Source organism: Ruditapes philippinarum, unplaced genomic scaffold (assembly GCF_026571515.1).
Source record: "Ruditapes philippinarum isolate M1 unplaced genomic scaffold, ASM2657151v2 ctg7252_1_1_1_1, whole genome shotgun sequence".
In the NCBI taxonomy this organism is placed as follows: Eukaryota; Metazoa; Mollusca; class Bivalvia; order Venerida; family Veneridae; genus Ruditapes; species Ruditapes philippinarum.
The window spans coordinates 15,004-36,738 of record NW_026857244.1 but is presented as its reverse complement, the minus strand read 5'-3'; the positions used below and the strand labels follow the sequence as shown (position 1 = coordinate 36,738).

The 21,735-nt window shown below is 34.7% G+C and overlaps 1 protein-coding gene across 1 annotated transcript; it reads right to left on the bottom strand.

Moving 5' to 3' along the window:
* Positions 1–388: 388 nt before the first annotated feature.
* On the bottom strand, positions 389–21,305 carry LOC132749169 (uncharacterized; the record flags this gene model as incomplete). The annotated part of the gene is made up of 5 exons (XM_060738874.1): positions 21,156–21,305; positions 5,881–6,325; positions 2,788–2,859; positions 1,357–1,711; positions 389–454 (listed from the first exon to the last, which is right to left on the bottom strand). Coding segments are annotated over exons 2-5 (895 nt in total), but the record flags the coding sequence as incomplete, so codon positions are not given.
* Between the last annotated feature and the right edge of the window lie 430 nt (positions 21,306–21,735).

Below are 21,735 nucleotides of genomic sequence, written 5' to 3'. Positions count from 1 at the left end.
ATGTTAGGTAAGTTGTTACGAACTATATGTAAATTTGTTATATAACATAAAAGCTAGAACCTTCAATTAAAAGGTTGGATTAAGAGGCATATTATGTGCTATGCACGAATACAATAAAAATGGTAAGCATTTTCAAAAGTTATGTTTAAAGCAGCACTTTACATGTCAGGAATTTGGCAACGAACGCCCTTCATAGTTAGCTGGCAAATTATTTGGACGGCAGTGGCTGCCCTTGCCATTTGATTCGATGCCACTTTATCTCAAAAATATTGTTGCAAAGATGTAAACAACTCCAACACTCAAAAAAAAAGGTGAACTGTACTGACAACCTACAGTTACTCAAGAGCATTGTTTTACTTAATATGATGGTTGTGCAAAATTAACTTACCCTTCTTGTGATTTTGATATTTTTTCTCCTCTGTTTGTACTGTTGAATCGGTTTCATTACTTTTCTCTGTTATGAAATACAAAAAAGAAAATAAAAATAAAAAATGATATGTTGAAATAAGTAAATATCATCATCACTAAATATGACGAATACCCTCGTACTAATACTAGAGCGACCATTGGCAGAGACCAAACCTTAGTACTTGGTTATATCAATGCAAAAACATTGCTGAAGGCCTTTAACCTGAACTAATATCATTTTTGAATTTCTCGATTAGAGAGTTTGACCCTGAACATTGTTTTATCTCAATATCAGAATCAATTAATAAGAAAGTGGTAGCAAAATTCATAAAGATAAAAAGACCTTAAAGAACTAACTAAATATCGATTACGTATGGGCATTAATTATATAATTTTACAGAATTCAATAAAATTTGTCCTTGAGAGTCAGCCTTAGCCCAGATTTCCAGACGTTATGCGGAATTTCACATGTATTATTTTTGAAAAAGTATGCTACCATACGGAATTCAGAAACCATTCTGCGTTTTATGCGGAGTTTTGAGTTTTGGACGTGGACTATTGCATGCGGAACTTTTGAGGTATTCGGAACTTTGAACTTTCTAAAGAACGAATAGAGGCCAAAGTCATGCTTGATTCACATCTCATGAAAGTTTTGTTCAGTGTTGTTATGTTCAAATATGAATTAAATCTACTCATTTAAACAAATATTTGGCCAAATGTATGAAATTTAAATTATTTGACTTTAAAAATCAATGTCATACTTAGATTAATACATTTGACGGTTTTATCGTAGGCGACATTTATTCCAGTATTAATCGGATCAGTATATTGATTACACAATTATGAAGATATTAGCACAATTTAATGATGTGGCCGAACCTGTCAAGGTCATCTTAAGATAATTGTCAGACCGGAACAATAAATATTTTCAGATAAAAAATAACAAACCTGCCCCTTGCCGTCTTTTTATCTCATCAAGGTCTTTCTTCACTTCAGTTACATTTTCCTTTATGTCTTCAAAGTCTTTCTTCACCGCAGTATCATTTTCTCTTATGTTTTCAATGTCTTTCTTTACATCAGTTACATTTTCCTTTACATCTTCAAGGCTTTTCTTCACGTCAGTTACATCTTCTTTCATGTCTGTCATTTCCTGTTTCAGTCGGTCAACATCGGCTTCATAGTCCTTCCACTTTTTTATTTCTTCCTGTATCCTTCTCTCTTCTTCCAGATCAAGAGGGATAGTTTTGAATTCGGCAATTTTTTTATGAATATTCACAGCTGGAGAACTTTGACGAACAAGTATCTAAAACCAGAATTTAATAACAACTCTATCATTTAAGCTCCGGTGATTGATGATATTTAGTGTTTATCGAAGATGTTGACCCGACAAATTATCTGTTTATAAAACATATTAGACAGAAAAGAAATTGATGAGCAAGAGAGTCATGTTGGTCTTTAAATCGCTCTCTTAATTATAAAGGCTCTTGATGACAAGTAACAATTAACACTGTTTACTCGTACTATGAATGAAAAGAAGATATTAAGTCTAAATCTTATACTGATATCACAGAGGTCATATCTGCATCTGTAATCGTGCAAATTTAGGTAAGTTTACACTGAAAGCACTTAACACCTGAAAATCGTGATGCACTTAAAATACTGATACTTGCAAAAGCGTAAATGTTTTTTAAGTCTAAATAAACCAAGCTTTCGCATAGATAAGTCAAAATCATTCACATCGTATTTGAGATTTCTTAAATTTACAAAATTTATATAACAATTAAAGGAACTCCGCTGAGAACGTAAAGTCTAAAAAAAAAATTCGAATTTCTTAGAAATTGGGCACTTTAACAGAAGAAAATGTTAAGAATAAGATCAAAATTGTAGCTTGCTTTTACATCTAGCACGTATATATTATTAGTTAAAAATAGTATTAACAGGATAAATGGTCCTATATAAAGGGCTGTTTGCGATATAACCCTTGCCTAGCTAGCCGGTAGTCGAGGGTTATATTGCAAACTGACGTTTATATAGGGCCATTTAACCTGTCAACAATCTTTATATCGAGTTTATAATACAGCAAGCATCATTTTGTGGAGAAAAAAGTGAGATTTTTTCATAAATCGACAGTAGCCGTGTATATATATCTATATATATATATGTCACGATTATCCAATGAAAAGCGACGTTACAAACGTGTAGTATTATAAATATATATATGGATTATATTATGGAATATGAATTTAATATCCCATTTGATGTTAACACTTTTTGAAAAAACATTACTTACCGTACATTATACTCTTTCTTCATTTTAAAAAAGGATTGAAAGGTTATAAAGATTAAGATAATAACACTATGAAAGCGAAATGTGCTCACCTGTTCAATACCATTCCACCAAGCAGTAAAATCATTTTGTTGTATTGCAGTCGTTGTTGATATATGACTTATCTGTAAGAAAAACTCAATATGATTTTCCTGAAATAAGAGCTCGAATTACCATTTGCAAAATCATAGGTAACAAAAGCAACCCTCAGTCCAGACCACCCACTACCCCTTCCAAAACAAAACAAACAACAACAATACTGTTCAAGGGAGGCATTGATAATTTATGATATAAAAGTAATGTAGATTTGTTGTACACATAGATTCAAGACCCCTTTTACGTCCGCAGTAATCAGTACAGTACAATGTAAAATGCCAAATTTGTTTATACGTGTTTTTAGTTATACAGGTTTTGTTTGCGACAAAATGCAGGGAATAAAACCACAAGAATACGATATGTAGAGAACATTACAATGCAATTCTTAATAGCTAACGAAGTTTAAAAGACCTTACTTAGTAAAACATTGTATGGAAAAGGTACAAAACGAAAATCAGTACAAAATTATGCAAAGCTAAGCTAAAACCCAAGGTGCACGTAATTTATGAGTCAAGTTTAAGTATAATATGGTATGCTTTAAGATTTTGTCAAAAGGGCTATTGTGTTAAAACATGATGACAATCAATTTAGAAATTAAAAAGAAATAATATATCGGATCATTAAATGACGGCACTAAAAGCTCGTATAGTTTCAACACGGCATTAAAAGCTCTGATTATTTCATCACGACAGTAAAAGGTCCCATGCTTTATGGTAGCAGTAAAAGCTTTGATTGTCACATGACGAAGTCAAAGCTCAGATTGTTTCAAGACTGCAGTAATATCTCGGATTATTTCATGACGGTAAAATTATCTCGGATTATTTCATGACAGAAAAAATATCTCGGATTATTTCGTGGATGCAGATATATCTCAGATTTTTATGTAGGCAGTAATATCTCGGATTATTTTATTACTGTAGTTATATTTCGGATTATTTCATGACTGCAGTAATATCTCGGATTGTTATTTTGTGACACTTTTATCTCTATTTAATTTATGGCGGGGGTGTTATCTTGGATTGTTTCATTACGGCAGTCTTATCTTGGTTTGTTTCCTGGCAGCAGTATTAACTCTGATTGTTTCATGATGGAAGCTTTATCTTGAATTGTTTCCTGGCGGCAGTATTATTTGTATTTGTTTTATGATGGCAGTATTATCTCGGGTTTTCTTGGCGGCAATATTGTTTCTGTGTGTTTCTTGGCGGCAGTATCATCTCTGATTGTTTTATGACGGCAGAGTTATCTCGGATTGTTTCTTTGTGACAGTTTTAAGTCGGATTGTGGGCATCCGTGGCCGAGTGGTTAAGGTCGGTGACTTTAAACCACTTGCCCCTCATCGCTGTGAGTTCGAATCCCGACAGAGACTTTGGATTTTTTCATGTGAGGAAGCTATCAATCTAGCTTACGGAACGTCGGTGGTTCAATTCAAGTGCCCTTTTGTGCATGAAATAGTGCAAGGAAGGGCACCTGAGGTCTTCCCCAACCAGTAAAGCTGGATTGTCACCGTATGACCTATACTGTGTCGGTGTGACGTAAAACCCAAACAAACAAACAATTCGGATTGTTTCATAATGGCAGTTTTATCTTGGATAATTTTTATTAAAGTAGTATTATTTTAGTCTATTTTATGATAGTAATAACACCTCGTATTATTTCGTGATGTATTATTTTATGACATAAATAAAAGCCCGGAATTTTTGATGACAGTAATGATAATTCAAAAATTGTCATCGAAAATGTCGGATAAAAATGTTAAAAAATCATGTCAACTGCAGTATTATCTTTGTGTTTTCATGTTGGCAGTATTATCTTTGATTGTTTCATATTTGATATGTTTCTTGGCGGCAGTATTAGCTCTGATTATTTCATGACTGCAGTAATACCTTGGATTGATTCATTGCGTCAGTATTATCCCGTAATGTTTCCTGACAGTTATAGCTGGGATTGTTTTTGCCGCCAGTATCATCTAGGATTATTCATGATAGCCAGCATATTATCTAGGATTGTTTTATGACAGCAGTATCATCTAGGATTATTCATGATAGCCAGCATATTATCTAGGATTGTTTTATGACGGCAGTATCATGTAGGATTGTTTATGACATCAATATTATCTAGGATTGCTTTATGAGGGAAGTATTATTTCCCATTGTTTTATTCTTGGAATGTTTCATCTCTATTTGTTTTGTGACGGCAGTAATATCTCTGATCGTTTTTTAGCGGCAGTATTACATGTATTATCTCAGATTGTTTCATGTTGGAAGTATTATCTAGGATTGTTTCTTAGCGGCGGTATTATCTCAAATTAATTCCTGACGGTATATATATCTCAGATTGTTTTTAGACGGCAGTATTATCTCGGATTTTTTATGACGACACTTTTATCTCGGATTGTTTCTTGGCGGCAGTTATATATCAGATTGCTTTTAGACGGCTGTATTATATCATATTGTTTTATGACGGCAGTATTATCTCTGATTGTTTCATGAAGGCAGTATTATTTCAGATTGTTTCATGAAGGAAGTATTATCTCGGATTGTTTCATAGTGACAACATTATCTCTGATTGTTTCATGAAGACAGTATTATCTCGGATTGTTTCTTGGCGGATGTATTATCTCTAATTGTTTCATGACGGAAGTATTCTCTCGGATTCTTGACTGCAGTAACATCTGGGATTGTCTCATGACGGCAGTTTTATCTCAGATTGTTTCTTGATAACAGTATTATCTAGGATCTTGATCTTGATCTTGATGGCAGTTTTATCTTGGATTATTTTTATGATAGTACACATGTAGTAATATTTTAGTCTATTGGATGACAGTAATAACACCTCGTATTTTTTCGTGTTGTATTATTTCATATTATGATTATTTGTTTTATGTATGATCATTGATTAAATTATTTTTAAGTTAAACTTTGGAAGAAATTTAAACTTTTAAAACACGTAGACATTTTAATTGTTGTATGAAATTTACTTTTATTCTTTTGTATTGCCAAGGCAGGACTTTAGAATTGCCTTTCGCATTAACTTTTTCATAAAACGCTTACTTTATTTCGGAAATCCTTTAACCGCCATATGTCTGCCTCCATTGTTACATCGGTTGGTGCTGGTGTTGCCCTCCAGTCAAATTTTCTATTTAATCCGAAACATTTCAGGTTTCTAAGAAGACAAATGATAAGCGTGATGTCCAAATCTGACGAAGTTGGAACTTTACCACCCGCTGGAAACAACACGTCATATTGGACCTGGGTTATAACGCCGCGGCTTTTCAAATTTGTTATTGTTGAATGTTCTTTATTCAAGCACGCACTGAACGTTATGCATTGAGATGTCAGGGACTGGTCTAGTATATTTCTCAATACCAGGAGGCCACCATCAATGACTAGTATTTGTAACCGAAACAAAAATATACGGTTGTCTGGCGTCTGTGGTTGACCTCCGGTTGCCATTTTGTTTACTTCTTGATTTGTTACATCTGTGTTATAGCCACATCTGTAAATGATGAAACGTACAAGTTATTGTAGAAGTTAAACAATTGATTTAAACACATTCTTATACATGTAGTTATTCTTAGAATCGTAATCATAATAATATAGACAATTTATGTTAGTTATAGCGATATTTTAAATGGAATTGTTGTCAGATTGTGTTTCTGTCAAATTATTAATTTAGACGGTATTATTCTAATTCATTTTATAATAAGTGGCGATAAATGTTGTTTTTTTTTAAGATAAAGTGATTCATTTATCATTTTATGTGCTCAATCTAAAATAAAATAATTCAAAACTAAATTAAATTTTATTTATTGTAGTTTGGGATAACAATTACTGCCTTTTTGTTGTATTTTGGTAAAACAATAATCGATGATGATATAACACGAACACTTCCTAATTATCTTTTGTTATGAAGATTACAGTTTAAATATCTACATAAGTATTCAATTACAAAAATAAAAAGTACTACTGTCCTAGGATGATAACTTGAGCCTTTGTTTACATAACAAAGACCAATAACAGTGCGAAAAATAGGTTAGGCAGATCAATGCCACAACCCATAAAAATGAAAATAAATCTACGTGTTATCGTATGTCTTGTTAGCGCAGTAGGTGGAGCAACCGTGTCGGTAATGTGTTTTACCCGTACAGGCAAAAGTTCGACTTCTGGTACTACACTTTTTTTTACCTCAGAACAGTCAATTGTTCAGAAAATAAATTTGACCGGTTTTTCATAAACATACATGAATATGAGATCGAATATTTTATTACACTGCGATCGAAAAATACAAAAAAGAAAATAGAATAGAAATAAAAAAATATTATACTATAAGATATATATTATAAGAAGAAAACAAAAAGAAAAACGAAAAATAAATAAATAATGATAAAAAACAGAGCAAAAAGAAAAGAAAAACTGTGGTTATAAAATTGCACTACGTGGGGTTCGAACCTATGGGTACAAAACATTAAAAGTTACAAGTACTTCGATCTACCAGCAGAGCCATAGCGGTAATATACAAACGATACTGTAAGAATTATGCAATATAGTATATGTAAGTATTTACTTTTACATTACCGGATAATAATCCAGATAACCCCGTTTTTGGACTTTCCCATGTACCGTTAAGACCAAATTATCATCCTAGGACAGTAGTATAAACATGTCAGTATAAAAACAGAATATTTTTTATTGATAACCAGTAAGTACAGTCCGTTTAGGACACTTAATTAGTGACGCAGCGGACAAGTCAATTATTACGGTGTAAAACAGTTATCATAATGGATATATTTTAGATCTAAAATAACTAATTATTTCGAGTAAACCGTGACTTTGGTGAACTGTTTTCTGATTGGTCGTTTATTTTAAGATTATTGTCGCGCCAATTTTGTACTTCTAGTCATTCGAGCCTTTGTTGTCTAGCTGTCTAGTTTAAGAAAAGTTAAAAATCAAGTTCGAAGATTTGGACGTATTTCGTCTGTCATTTTTTATTTATTGGAGTATCACATCTAAAAGAAATATATTTGAATAATATCTATTAACAATTGGTCACCTTTGGTGACTTATTTGCAATTTTGTGCAAAATTGGTCATTTCTGACAAATTTTGGTGACATTTTGTTTACTGGCATGCGAGCAGTTCCCGTACAAAAGTCGTAGTTACTTAAACATTATTTTTTATTACGCCCACTCACCAAAATTTTAATGTTACACATCACTATTCAGCTCGTCACACAAATCATGGAAATTCCATCATGTTCTAAACATAGAATAACCCTTAGTTATGAGGCCTCAAATGGGGTACCCAAATTATCCATTATTTTGTATGAAGAGAAGTAGTTCCCGTACATACAATTTAACCCATTATAATTATACAATTTTGTTATATCGGACCTATTTTTCAATTATAATTGTTGAACAGACCATTTTCTAAGAGATAAATAGATGTAATTCAGGAAATAGAGCGTAGACTAAACGCTGGTATCAATTACCCGGTACCGTTACCCCAACGCATTCTCATGCAATGGCATGCTTGTGTGCATGATATTTTACGCATCAAAGCCATAAAATTATTTAATATAGTAATATTGATCAAAATTCTGATAATTAAACAAGTTTTCACCACATTGCCTACTTATCTGTAAACAGGTGGTATTAGTGGAAAACCCTTTAACAGGCCTCACGTGTAAGTATTTTAGCGCATGCGCACAAGGACGGAATCCCCCAGAGAAAACAAGGTCACGTTTTGACAACGCACAGGTGAAAGTGATTTAAAATGAGACTTTTATACGTACTGCCGAACTGACACTTAGATTTTGTCTCTTTTATGCATCTGCTTGATTTGAAATGAATTTTTGAAGATTGCAAGTAAAAATCAAGCGTTTAAATGAAAAATACGGGTACTGCTTCTGTACGGGAACTGCTCGCATGCCAGTAACGTGTTTTTTTTGTGACGAATTCTTGACTTTATTTAATCGTCACATACATTCTTGTTTTGTGTCTGCGTATGTCTCAATGATGTCTAGCAGAAATAAGAAACCGTTGAACTATAAACTGCTCAGTACAGTGGGTACGACTGATTCAGGAGACGAAATCGAAGAGGACGCCAGAGTTCTTCCCCTTTATGCATCTCCTGGAAAAATTGGCGAATTGATTTCGGATGAGAATGTTTCTTCCAAATCGGATGAGGGAGAAGATGACGAAATGGCTTTCATGATGAAACAGATCCATGAAATGGATGCCGAAGAAAAACGTTTGTTGCAAGAACGTAAGAAGGATGAACTGCGAATGCAGTTAGAAGAAAAACAAAGACGAGTTCGTTCTTTGAAAAAGGGTAAGGGCATTTCCTCTAAACCTGCTGCCTTTTTGTCCAATTATAAAGTCAAAGATGAACATTTAAGTACAGAGTCTAGTGATGATAAGTTGGACATAAATAGTTTACGTCAAATGCCGGATTTGAATAAATTGGTACAAAGCCATTTAAAGAAATTAGGCTTGTTAAATTCTGAGTCTGACTCGGAGTCTGATTTGTCAAATATTGAAAGTGATAGTGAGACAAGTGTTGGTTCTGCTGTTAGAAGTTCGTCTGGTAAGAAGAAGAGAAACCGTCTAAGCACGAAAACATCAGGAATCAAGGCTAAATCTGCAGATACTGTAAAAAACTCTCAAAAATATCCCCATTCTCAATAACGTTATGAATATGTCAGTCAAAATATTGCCTTTGAAGATCTGCCATTCAATTTATTTGTAGCCGGGGAGTTAGAGATTATAATAGATCCACAGATAGATAATACAGAAAAGAAAGGTCGTTTGTGTTTATTGAAACGTATTATGTACTTAAATTCTCATTTTAGTTTTCAGATATACGTTCTTTCTATGCTGCAGTTTTGAGGGAAGTCGAATTAGGTGAAAAGACATGGGGGATGATTTTCATTATTTAGAAACTTGCATTTTGAACAAGCCCAATCCTCCAGTGAGTTCGACGAGCAGGGTTTCGAACTTTCGTGTCCGACAAAGAACTTCACCAGAAGTTGATGAGGAAAAAACGGTTTGGTTTTGTTCCTTTTATCAAAAAAATAAATGTGCTCATAAAGGTCCTCATTCTTTAGTTTTCCGTGGAAAGATGCGTTTGGCACAGCATATTTGCGCTGCTTGTTGGTCAAAAGATAAGAAAAGGTTATAACATTCCGAATGCTCATCTTCATGTCCATATTCTGGATCAGTTTGACTGTGGTCACAGTTACCATTATTTGATAAAGACAATGATATTGTTGACAAATTTATACCAAGCTTTTGTTTTTCAAACAGTAATGGTTATAAAGGAGATAATGAAAAGTCTTTTTACAACAATATTTGTCAGGTTAATAAGCCCGTAAGTTCCTTATTGTGTTCCCATTTCACATATTGTAAGGTATGTAAAGTCTTAAACCCATCAGAGTTTTCTAGTGAAACAGTTAATTTGGTTCGAATACATGAACTGGTTAAAGATCAGGGAAATATAACTTTCAAGGATGCAGGATTCCAGTTAATAAAAAGATCAATACATGTTTCATGCGTCAAATTTTATCACATTTTAACTACAGTGATTTAGGTGTTTGTGACTTATTAGAATTTGGTTTCCCAATAGGTTTTGAAGGGAATGAACAAATATTGCCTTCTACTAAAGCAATTTGGCAGTATAAAGGGTGCCGAAGAATTTCCAGATCAGATAACCAGTTATTTACGAAAAGAACTAGAGTGTAATGCTATTATTGGTCCATTTAAAAAGAATCCCTTTAGTTCAAATCTGCTTATTTCCCCCTTAAATTCAGTCCCAAAACAGACAATTGAGGATAGAAGGGTTATACTAGATTTAAACAGTGTTACAAAATGTGCAGTAAATAATTATGTGCCAAAGGATAGTTATTTGGGTGATCCTGTTTCTTTGGTATTTCCTAAGATTGATGATTTTGTTAAACTAGTATTGGCAAAAGGTAAAGGTGCCTTGATGTATAAAAAAGATTTATCTAGAGCTTATAGACAAATAAGTATTTGTCCTTCCAATTATAATTTGGTAGCTTATGTATGGCAAAAACATGTTTTTTGTGATACTGTTTTGACTATGGGTTGTAGATCATCTGCTCAGATATGTCAGAGAGTGACTAATGCATATATGATGTTTACGATGGGAGTACCTATTTTAAATCATCTAGATGATCTGGCAGGTGCTGAAAATTCCAAAGATGCTTGGTTTGCATATAATACTCTAGCGGTTTTATTGCAGAAATGTGGAATTGAAGAATCAATGAAGAAAAGTAATCCTCCATCTCAAATTATGACCTTTTTAGGGATATTATATTAATGATCTTACTATTGGAGTTACTGATGAAAGGCTGGTTGAAATAAGGGACTTGATCAAGTTGTGGTTAGATAAAAAGTATGCCACTTTAAAGGAAGTTCAGTCTTTGTTAGGAAAATTACAATTCATTGGTTCATGTGTTAGACAAAGTCGAGTTATGGTGTCAAGAATATTAAATTGGTTACGTGATTTGTATACAGATAAATCTCAATTGCTTGGTTTTGAAATTCCGTCACAAGTTAAAAAAGATCTTGCATGGTGGAATTCTTTTTTACCATTATATAATGGTGTTTCTTTGATGTCATTAGGTAATTGGAGTGATGCTGATGAAATTTTTAGTGCGGATAGTTGTCTTAGTGGTTGTGGAGGTTTTTGGAATGGCATATATTTTCATTCTAAATTTCCTCAGTTCATTTTAAATCAAAAATTGCATATTGGAGCATTAGAGATGCTTACCTTGGTAGTGTGTTTACATTTATGGGGTAAACATTTTAAGAATATGAGAATCAAAGTTTTATGTGATAATATGTCAGTTTGTATAGCATTAAATTCTGGTAGGGCGAGGTGTCCTTTCTTGCAGGATTGTTTAAGAGAAATCTGTTTTATTGCGGCTTCAAATGAATTCGAATTAAGAGCATTAAAAAAATATAGACAACTTGTGTGGCTCGAACTCGTAATTTTTTTTAATTTTTAATTTGTATTGCATCCCAATGACTTTTCCAACTTTGCCATCAAGACATTTAAAATTCTGTAGTTTAGCTAGTACTGTATTTGCTTCTAAAATCTCTGTTTTACCTATTCAGAGAAAGATTGTAAACTTTTGTGTACACAGAAAATGCAACGTCACTCTCACATTATCATATCGGCACAGTATTTATCTATTTTTAACATATCTCAACTGTGTTTGAGTAAATCAATGTTATGGATTCATAGTCAACATCTAAAGGAGCCTGCTAACAAATTCCTGGCCCTGTCCAAGCCTAACTTTACGTGAATTTCAATTGAAATTAAACACTCTTTCCGATGATTCGGCTTTTATTTAACAAAAGTATCACTAACACGCAGTGCAAGCTATTGCATTTTTAAAAATGACCAATAAAGTGTCTGTCATACGTTTAGATTTTTCACAAAATTTATCCGAAATTTCTTTCTTGTTTGGCGCCAACTGTCAAAGGTTGATTTTTAACTTTTTCACCTCCATTCGGAGAGTCACAACTACATACAAAGCTACCAAAATGCTTAGTTTCGGGTAAAAACCCAAAAAATACTGCTCATTTCCTACTTACAAACAAGAAAGAATTACAATGACAGAGAAATATCAGAAGTTTCCAGTACCATCAAAACATCATGTCTGAGTTATTAAAAAATTTGACAGGGCCATCATTCGGATATGTCCTTTGCCCCCTTAATGACTCGTCATGCACAGTTGGTTGCTGCGTAGTAATTGGAAAATTGTTTTCAAAAATAAAAACAATATTTTGCCAAATGATTTAAACATTTATTCAGTACTTCACAATAATGCGTTTTGTTTTTAATTTTCCCGATCTAGTAGTTTAAAATATCAGAACTATTTATGACCGATTTACCACCGCAGTAAACGTAAGTAGTGATTTTAAAATTAAGAACACGTTTAAACCAAGCGTTTCTCTTAGAATTATAAACTTTACAAATAGCAAGTATGATGGTTAAGAACAAAAACTTGTTTTAACTTGTAAATAACGGTGATAAGTGATGAGTCAGCTTTAAAATATCACGGTACTATTTCTTGACCTGGTTACCGCGTCAGTAAGATTTGATGAACGGTCTTAACATTGGGGATGCATAGCCTCCCCAAAACATCAACTAATATATAACAAATGATTTTTTTCGCACCTTATATATATATCAGTGTTGTTGTTTTCACAGAGACTCTATTGGGGCAGCGGTAACGAGCATTAAGAAAAGTATAAACAAATATAATCGATAAAATTAAATCTATTTTCATATATACAACTGCTAAAATCGAAAGGTAATCCATTTAAAAAGTCCTTGAATCTTGAATCAACATTTCTTTCTCCACAAGTTACCAGTTTACAATTCGTCTCTAACATTGGAAGTCTTAAAGCTGCATGTCTCCAGATGAGCCAAAATATTTCAAGAAAATAAAGCTTTTGGAAAACACACTAAGATTGTAAGAAAAGTACTTAGATTCAAAATTCAAGTAATAATTTATATCTTTTGAGCAATTAATGATTGATTTTGCAGTATTTATCATCATATTTCTACTGCCTTACTAACACATTAAGGGCCTTTTTTGCATATTTCGACCCATTTTTGTAATTTATGTGGATTGTAAGTGCCGTTTGCAATATATAAATTACTCTCTTTGATCATGTTGTAATTATTTACTTTAAAACATTTTCTAAATTATCATGAAAATTAGGAAAAATTCTGGAGGCGTGCTGCTTTAAAAATTTTCAAGGCAAGGATTGCATATCTTGTTTTATTCTTTTTTATTCTTTCTTTTCTTTGCGGTAGCGAAAACAACTGTCTTAATATAAAAAGCTTTAAGGTGACTTACGACAGCATTAGAAAGTATTGAACTACACATACGTTTTTCTGATTTCTATTACAAAAAAGATAATAAAATTGCGATAAAACAATTATTATATATGAAACTCGTTAGTTACGGAGGTATATACGGTGGCACAAAGGTGACATGTGTGTGTTTTTATTTATCTCGTGGCCACGAGATACTATGTCGTGGCCACGAGTTACTAAGTCGTGGGAACGAGATAGCTAACTCGCGGCCTCGAGATACTATGTCGTGGCCTCGAGTTACTAAGTCGTGGGAACGAGATAGCTAACTCGTGGGCACGATATACTATGTTGTGGCCACGAGTTACTAAGTCGTGGGAACGAGATAGCTAACTCGTGGCCACGAGATACTATGTCGTAGCCACGAGTTAGTAAGTCGTGGCCACGAGTTACTAAGTCGTGGGAACGAGATAGCTAACTCGTGGCCACGAGATACTATGTCGTGGCCACGAGTTACTAAGTCGTGGCCATGAGTTACTAAGTCGTGGGAACGAGATAGCTAACTCGTGGCCACGAGATAAATAACCAATCAGATTACACCTTTTATGTGAATTTCCCTTATTAACTAGTACAAGGATGCCCCTACTTTACCAGCCTGTATAAAGCTACAGTCTAACTTACATTCCGGCAGAGCTCCGGCAGAGACCGGGTAGACGTCAGGGGAAATCCGGGAACGACCGGGAACAACCGGGGTACATCCGTAGCTCTGCCGGCACAAACCGGGGATGATCCGGGGTATGATATAGCCGGTAGAGCTACGGTAGAGCCCCGGTATATGCCGGCAACGCCCCGGTAACTACAGGCAGAGCCCCGGAGAATAAAGGTAGAGCTACGGTTGATCCCGGTAGAGCCCCTTCAAAGCCCGGATCATTTCAAAAGAATAACGACAATTTGCGATAATTGCACTTGTTTGTTTTAAAACCCTTCCCTTTTCCCTTCTAACCAATATAGCATAAGGATTTTTCAGAAAATCATCATGAATTATTATTCTGGAACAATAGACATTATATTAAATAGAAATTATGTATCAATGTTATCATTTTCGGGCGTTTTCAATCAACCGGGGTTCTGGCGGGGCTTTGCCTGGATCTTCCTGGGCTCTTTAAGGGCTCTACCTGGATCGACCGGGGCTCTGTCTGAGTCAACCGGGGCTCTTCCGGCGTCATCCGGGAACGACCGGGGAAGCACCGGCTTCACCTGGGTTCTACCTGGATGATCCGGAGCGCATCCTGGGTGGTTAGTTGGGAATTACCGTTGTCCTGCCGGGTTAAGTGTGACCGCAACAATAATTTCACCCCGGATCGTCCCGGATCATCCCGGTAACTTACCGGGATGGTCCTGGGCTCTGCCGGGAGTAAGTGAGACCGAGGCTTAAGTGTCATTTATACAACTTATTGACTTGTCAATAATTTTACATTTAGCGTCACTGTGACCCTGATTTTTGACCCAATGACCTCTAAATTATTAGATGTCATCTACTGATCAGGTAAAATGATCTTTCTGACAAGGATTTTACCTTACAGGCTATCTACTGTCCGTGAGCAATGCCCCTAATAAATAAAATAAACCAGGACTTATTCCTTCTCATGTTATCGTATAAACAATTTACAGACCAATTCGATCACAAAATTGTCCCAACAAAGAGCTTTAGTCCAAATTAATGTCTGATGGGCCTTGGAAGGTGACTTTCGAATATGATCATAAAGACAAGTTCAAAGTGAATATCTTCAGTATTTCCAAAGATTACTGTTGCGTGTCAAAATTAAGTTGTTAAGTTTAAAAAATGCATAATATATATAGTGTATTCTGATTGGTTAATTATCTCGTGGCCACGACTTAGCTATCTCGTGGCAACGACTTAGTAACTCGTGGCCGCGACATAGTATCTCGTGGCCACGAGTTAGCTATCTCGTTCCCACGACTTACTAACTCGTGGCCACGACATAGTATCTCGTGGCCACGAGTTAGCTATCTCGTTCCCACGACTTAGTAACTCGTGGCCACGACATAGTATCTCGTGGCCACGAGTTAGCTATCTCGTGGCCACGACTTAGTAACTCGTGGCCACGACATAGTATCTCGTGGCCACGAGTTAGCTATCTCGTTCCCACGACTTACTAACTCGTGGCCACGACATAGTATCTCGTGGCCACGAGTTAGCTTTCTCGTGGCCACGACTTAGTAACTCGTGGCCACGACATAGTATCTCGTGGCCACGACTTACTATCTCGTGGCCACGACTTAGTATCTCGTTTCCACGACATAGTATCTCATAGTATTTTGTTAGCAGGCTCCTTTAGATATTAACTATGAATCCATAACAGTGATTTACTCGAACAGAGTTGGGATATGTTTATTACCGTCCGTCAATTATGTTTTATACCAATATGTATATACTAGTACGACTGTCGACGCGTTGAACAGTTGTCTACCCATTTGGTTGTACGGTGTGATCCAAGGTGATCAAATATGAGAAGCATCAGTCTATAAATGAGCCGTGTCACGACAAAACCAACATAATGGGTTTGCGACCAGCATGGATCCAGACCAGCCTGCGCATCCGCTAGCAGGATCCATGCTGTTCGCTATCAGTTTCTCTACTTGTTATAGGGTTTGTAAGCGAACAGCATGGATCCTGATCAGACTGCGCGGATGCGCAGGCTGGTCTGGATCCATGCTGGTCGCAAACCCATTATGTTTGTTTTGTCATGACACGGCTCAAATATAGGTTGTATAAGGTTGTATATAGGTTGTATAATTGTATATAAATCTATTTTGATCAGTCCTGATCAGACTGCGCGGATGTGCAGGCTGGTCTGGATCCGTGCTGGTCGCAAACCCATTATGTTTGTTTTGTCATGACACGGCTCAAATATAGAATGTATAAGGTTGTATATAGGTTGTATAATTGTGTATAAATCTATTTTGGTACCCCTGATTTGACCCACTGACCCCTAATTCCGCCCATAAGAAGAAGACTATGCAAGATATCTTCCTACTAAATATAAAAGTCACCTGTCCATTTATAGAGGCTGCAAAAGGATAATAAAAAACAAAACAAAAAAACAGATGAATCAGTGTTACCTGCTTTTCTTTTATATCTATGAATTTACTTATTTTATGTGGATTTTTACTTGATATATTGGAAAAAACTATCTTTAACTCTCAGCATCAAATTACTTTTTGATTGCTTAGTGTCTTGTGCGTACGTTAGATTGAAATATCGTACCCGTTCTGTGCATTCTTACTATTGTGTTCGAGGTCCTTTTCCGAAGACTGACGGAAAGGGTCGAAAAGTTTCGATTGTTGTAATGAACTGTTTTGGACTCCAAATAAATAAAACTTAGCAAACGTTTTATGGTACAATGTATGTGACATACTGGTTTCGCAATAATCACGCACATTTCTGACATTAGACCTATGAGGAAGTTAAGTAGAATATCACAAGCACCTGTTACATATCAGAAAATATAACATTTTCCTGGAAATATTGTAATCAAACTTTAATGTTTTAATAGACATATCCGCTTATTAATTTCTTCCGATATTTTTATTGTAATGTATATTTTTCTGTGTTTTTTTTTTTTTTTGTTCAAAAATTTGCAAAATTCGGCTTAACTTTTGCTGGTGTTACATAATATGCACTGTGAAATTATTAAAACATTTTGTTGCTTGTTTTTGTTGTTGTTTTGTTCTTTTTTGTTGCATTTGTTCATATGGGCCGGTAGTGGCAGGGGAAACAAACAATTTTCTAGTTAAGGCCTAACGTACAATACTTACAAATCGGATATAGCACTAAATTTAAAAGCATGCAAACGTACAATGATTTATAACGTGATATACATGTATTTACATTTACATCCGTGTACACTCACATTGTCAATCGCAACTTTTCGGCCCTTTCCGTCAGTCTTCGGATAAGGACCTCAAACACAATAGTATAAATACACAGAACGGATGCGGTATTTCGGTCTAACCTACGCTAAGAAACTAACAAATAGATATTCAATGCTGGGGGTTGTTACAAAGTTTTTTCCAATAGATGTAGTAAAAGTCCACCTAAAATAAGTGACTTCATAGGTACAAAAGCAAACAATACATTATTTATATATTTATTATATTTGTTGTAGAAACCGAAGGTACAAAAAAAACCAAGTCGTATTTATTTAAAATTGAACATCAGTGGGCATATTTAAATTAGAATTGTTGTCAGACATATTTTCAATCATAAGAGTACCGAAACAGACATTAATTTTCTTTTGGATGTCAAATATATACATTCGTTTTACATTATCCCTGTTTCTGTTTACACCTCCAAGTGTGGGTAGAACTACTTTCAGTCCTTATTTTTACCGAGGGTATTAAAGATAATGCCGAGAATATTCCAATTGTCCAACACCAATCTATGGTGGCTGATTTGGAACATTTTTTGCGTCGTGTTGTCGCTAGCGACAGCACCACAAAGTGCCAAACGGTGCGTTTACGGACATTTATCTTGTCGTCCTGTCGCTTACGTGCTGTTTGGCGCGTTTCGCTAGCAGCATGACGAAAAGACCAAAAGGCGATAATGAAATAGGTTGTGTTGTCGCTATTGATAACGCAACGCGCAAAGTGTACCAAATCACACACCATACAAAGCTGTTGTGTGATTTATAAAATATTTGTAGGCCTTGTTACTCCATACATGAATATATATGTCTCTATTAAATGATGACCGAGATTTTTATTTCTGCGGCATGATTTATATATCTTGAGTACAGGGCCACAAGTTGGTGCAATGGGCCAAATATTTATTTATTATCTATTTTATGATGTGGGCAATTAACTTTATAAGGAAGGGAATCTTCAAACATGTTAAAGTCTGAATAAAGTAAGCGACCTACAGGATCGGACCGGCAAGTCAAATATCTATGGCCTATGTTTTCTCGCATATTAGTGTATAATAAATTAAGTGACCTAATGGCGGGCAAGTTTTGACCTCGGAGCATAATTTATCTAAGATATATATAGAGGTCCACAAGGCAATGCAACATGTTAATGTAAGCTCCAGGCACTGTAGTTCAATCATGAAGACTTGATTGTTATATCTTATATAGGTTCATTTAAATTAAGTAACCAGTAAAACAGGGTTATTTTTTACCCGGCGGCATAGATTATACATATATAATATTCCTTTTGTACAGGACTAAAAGGTAATGGTCTCTGCCAGATATCTTTTCTCTGAGCATTTTAGTTTCGGAAGAAAAATTTTTATGATAAATTCACCATAAAATCTATGTATGAAACGAAGAGAACCCTAGGGCGTGCTAATTTCAACCCTAAGAGCATTTTTTTTTCTGTTGAAGTCTACAGTCTGAGATATAATTTCACACATCAAAAATAACTTAAAAGCTTGCCATAAAAACTAATTGACCACCATCAGAAACCTATATCTATCCCTAGTGTATGATTTATATCATCATTTACTTAAAGCTGCATGCCTCTAGATGAGTCAAAGTATTTTAATAAAATCAAACTATAGAAATATGTACTACGATTTTAGGAAAAGTAAAATGATTCAAAATTCAAGTAATATTTTACATGTTATGTGCGGTTAATGACTGATTTCTCAGTATTTACAACTATATTTCTACTGCATTATTGACGCAGTAAGGGCTATTTATGCATGTTTTGACCACATTTTGGTAGTCTATGTGAGTTGTAAGTGCCATATATTTTTTTTTGGTTATTTCACAATATTATACATTCAAATACATTTTCAAAATTTTTATGAAAAAAAACTGTATAAGGAAAGTCAATGACCCTCAAGACGGGGCCAATTTTGACTTCAGGGCTTTTATTTGAACAAACTTGTAAAACACCCATTAGAAGATGTTTCATGCTTAATATCTAAGCTCTAACTATTTTTGTTTTTATTAAGAAGATTTTTTAAGTTTTTAGTATATTCATATAAGGAAAGTCAATGACCCTCAAGGCGGGACCAATTTTGACCTCAGTGTTTTTATTTGAACAAACTTTTTTTTAAGTTTTTATTATATACATATAAGAAAAATAAATGACCCCGTGGCCAATTTTGACCCACGGGATGTTATTTGAACAAACTTGGCAGACACTCACAAGAAGATGTTTCATACTTAATATCTTAGCTTTATCTATTGGATTTTTTAAAAGAAAAGTTTTTTTTTAATTTTACTGTATTCATATAAGGAAAATCAATGACCCCTGGGATGGGGCCAATTTGACCTGAGGGCTTTTATTTGAACTAACTTGGTAGACACTCACTAGAAGATGTTTCATGCTTGATAACTAAGATCTAGCTATTAAGATTGTTTAAAAGAATATTTTTTTAAGTTTTAACTGTATTCATATAAGGAAAATAAATCACCCCCGGGCGGGCCAATTTTGACACAGGGTTTTTATTTGAACAAACTTGGTAAGCACTCACTAGAAAATGTTTCATGTCAAATATCTAAGCTCTAGTTCTTTGGGTTTTAAAAGAAGATTTTTCAGTTTTTTTTCTTTCGGTTGCCATGGCAAACAGAGTTCTGCATGGAATTGAAATTTTTTAACAGTTTTTAAAGGTGACCCAAAAGGAACATTCCTTTGAGGTTTGGATGAAATTGACTGGGTAGTTTATGAGGAGATGTCGTTTAAAGTAAAAGTTTACGGACGGCCGAACGGACGCCGGACGGCCGAACGGACGCCGGACTAATTGTGATAAACTTGTCACGTTGTGACAGGTGAGCTAATAAAAAAGCCCTAAAATAACTTCAGTCAAAGTATAGTAACTTTATAGCTATTAGATTGTCCTTATTTGCACAAAGCAAGGTTATAACCTTTCTTCTCAGTAAAATTTTAATCTCTGTCCTCACTGGCGCTATCTGTTGGCACTGGAGCCGATAAGACAGTGTACACCGCCTCTGTTAAAGGTATGGCCAGAGTAATATTTGAATAATTTAATACTTAATACTTAACATATCGTTGTGCATATATAAACACTCACTAGAAAATGTTTCTTGTCAAATATCTAAGCGCTAGTTCTTTGGGTTTTAAAAGAAGATTTTTCAGTTTTTTTTCTTTCGGTTGCCATGGCAAACAGAGTTCTGAATGGAATTGAAATTTTTTAACAGTTTTTAACGGTGACCCAAAAGGAACATTCCTTTGAGGTTTGGATGAAATTGGCTGAGTGGTTTATGAGGAGTTGTCGTTTAAAGTAAAAGTTTACGGACGGACGACGACGTTGTGACATTTGAATAATTTAATACTTAATATTTAATATATCGTTGTGCATAAAGTTAACACGACATTGAAATTAAATAAACGACATAATTATTGATTTATCCCATCGAACAGGTTTCTATTAAATGAAAACACTAGAAAAAATAGACTTTTAAATAATAATTGTACAAAACTTACCTCTATCGCCATTTACACGAAACTTTTTTCTTTTTACGCATAGTTCGTTCCTCTGTTGAATTAAGTTACATATTGCAAAAAAGCATAACTATGTAAAAATGGATGTAAACTAGCACAAGGTATAAAGTCTCCGTGTGTATATCGGTTAAGCAGCTGTCGACCGAACAATATGCAAACTTAAAAGTGATGAAGCTTTTAATTATGTCAGTTAAAGCGGATTGGTTAATTTCGCGTAGCACTATGGTGGCTGATTTGGTACACTTGCGCGGTGCATCAAAAATGCACCAAAATCAGGTAGGCCAAAATCTGCATCTCGTAACGAAATCGTTTCCAAAATAAAGGAAATCATTGAAGGAGATGCCAGATTTACAGTTCGTGATATTGCACGAAAGGTAGGCATATAACTATCAACGGTTCACTTTATTTTGAAGATGCATTTTAAAGTCAGAAAGATTTCTGCTAAATGGGTGCCACATCTGTTGACCGATGAGCAAAAGAGGCAACGGGTTAAGGTGGCCAAAAAAGCTGCTTCAAATGTTTCCAAAATATGACAAAAAACAGTTTGCCAATGTCGTCACAG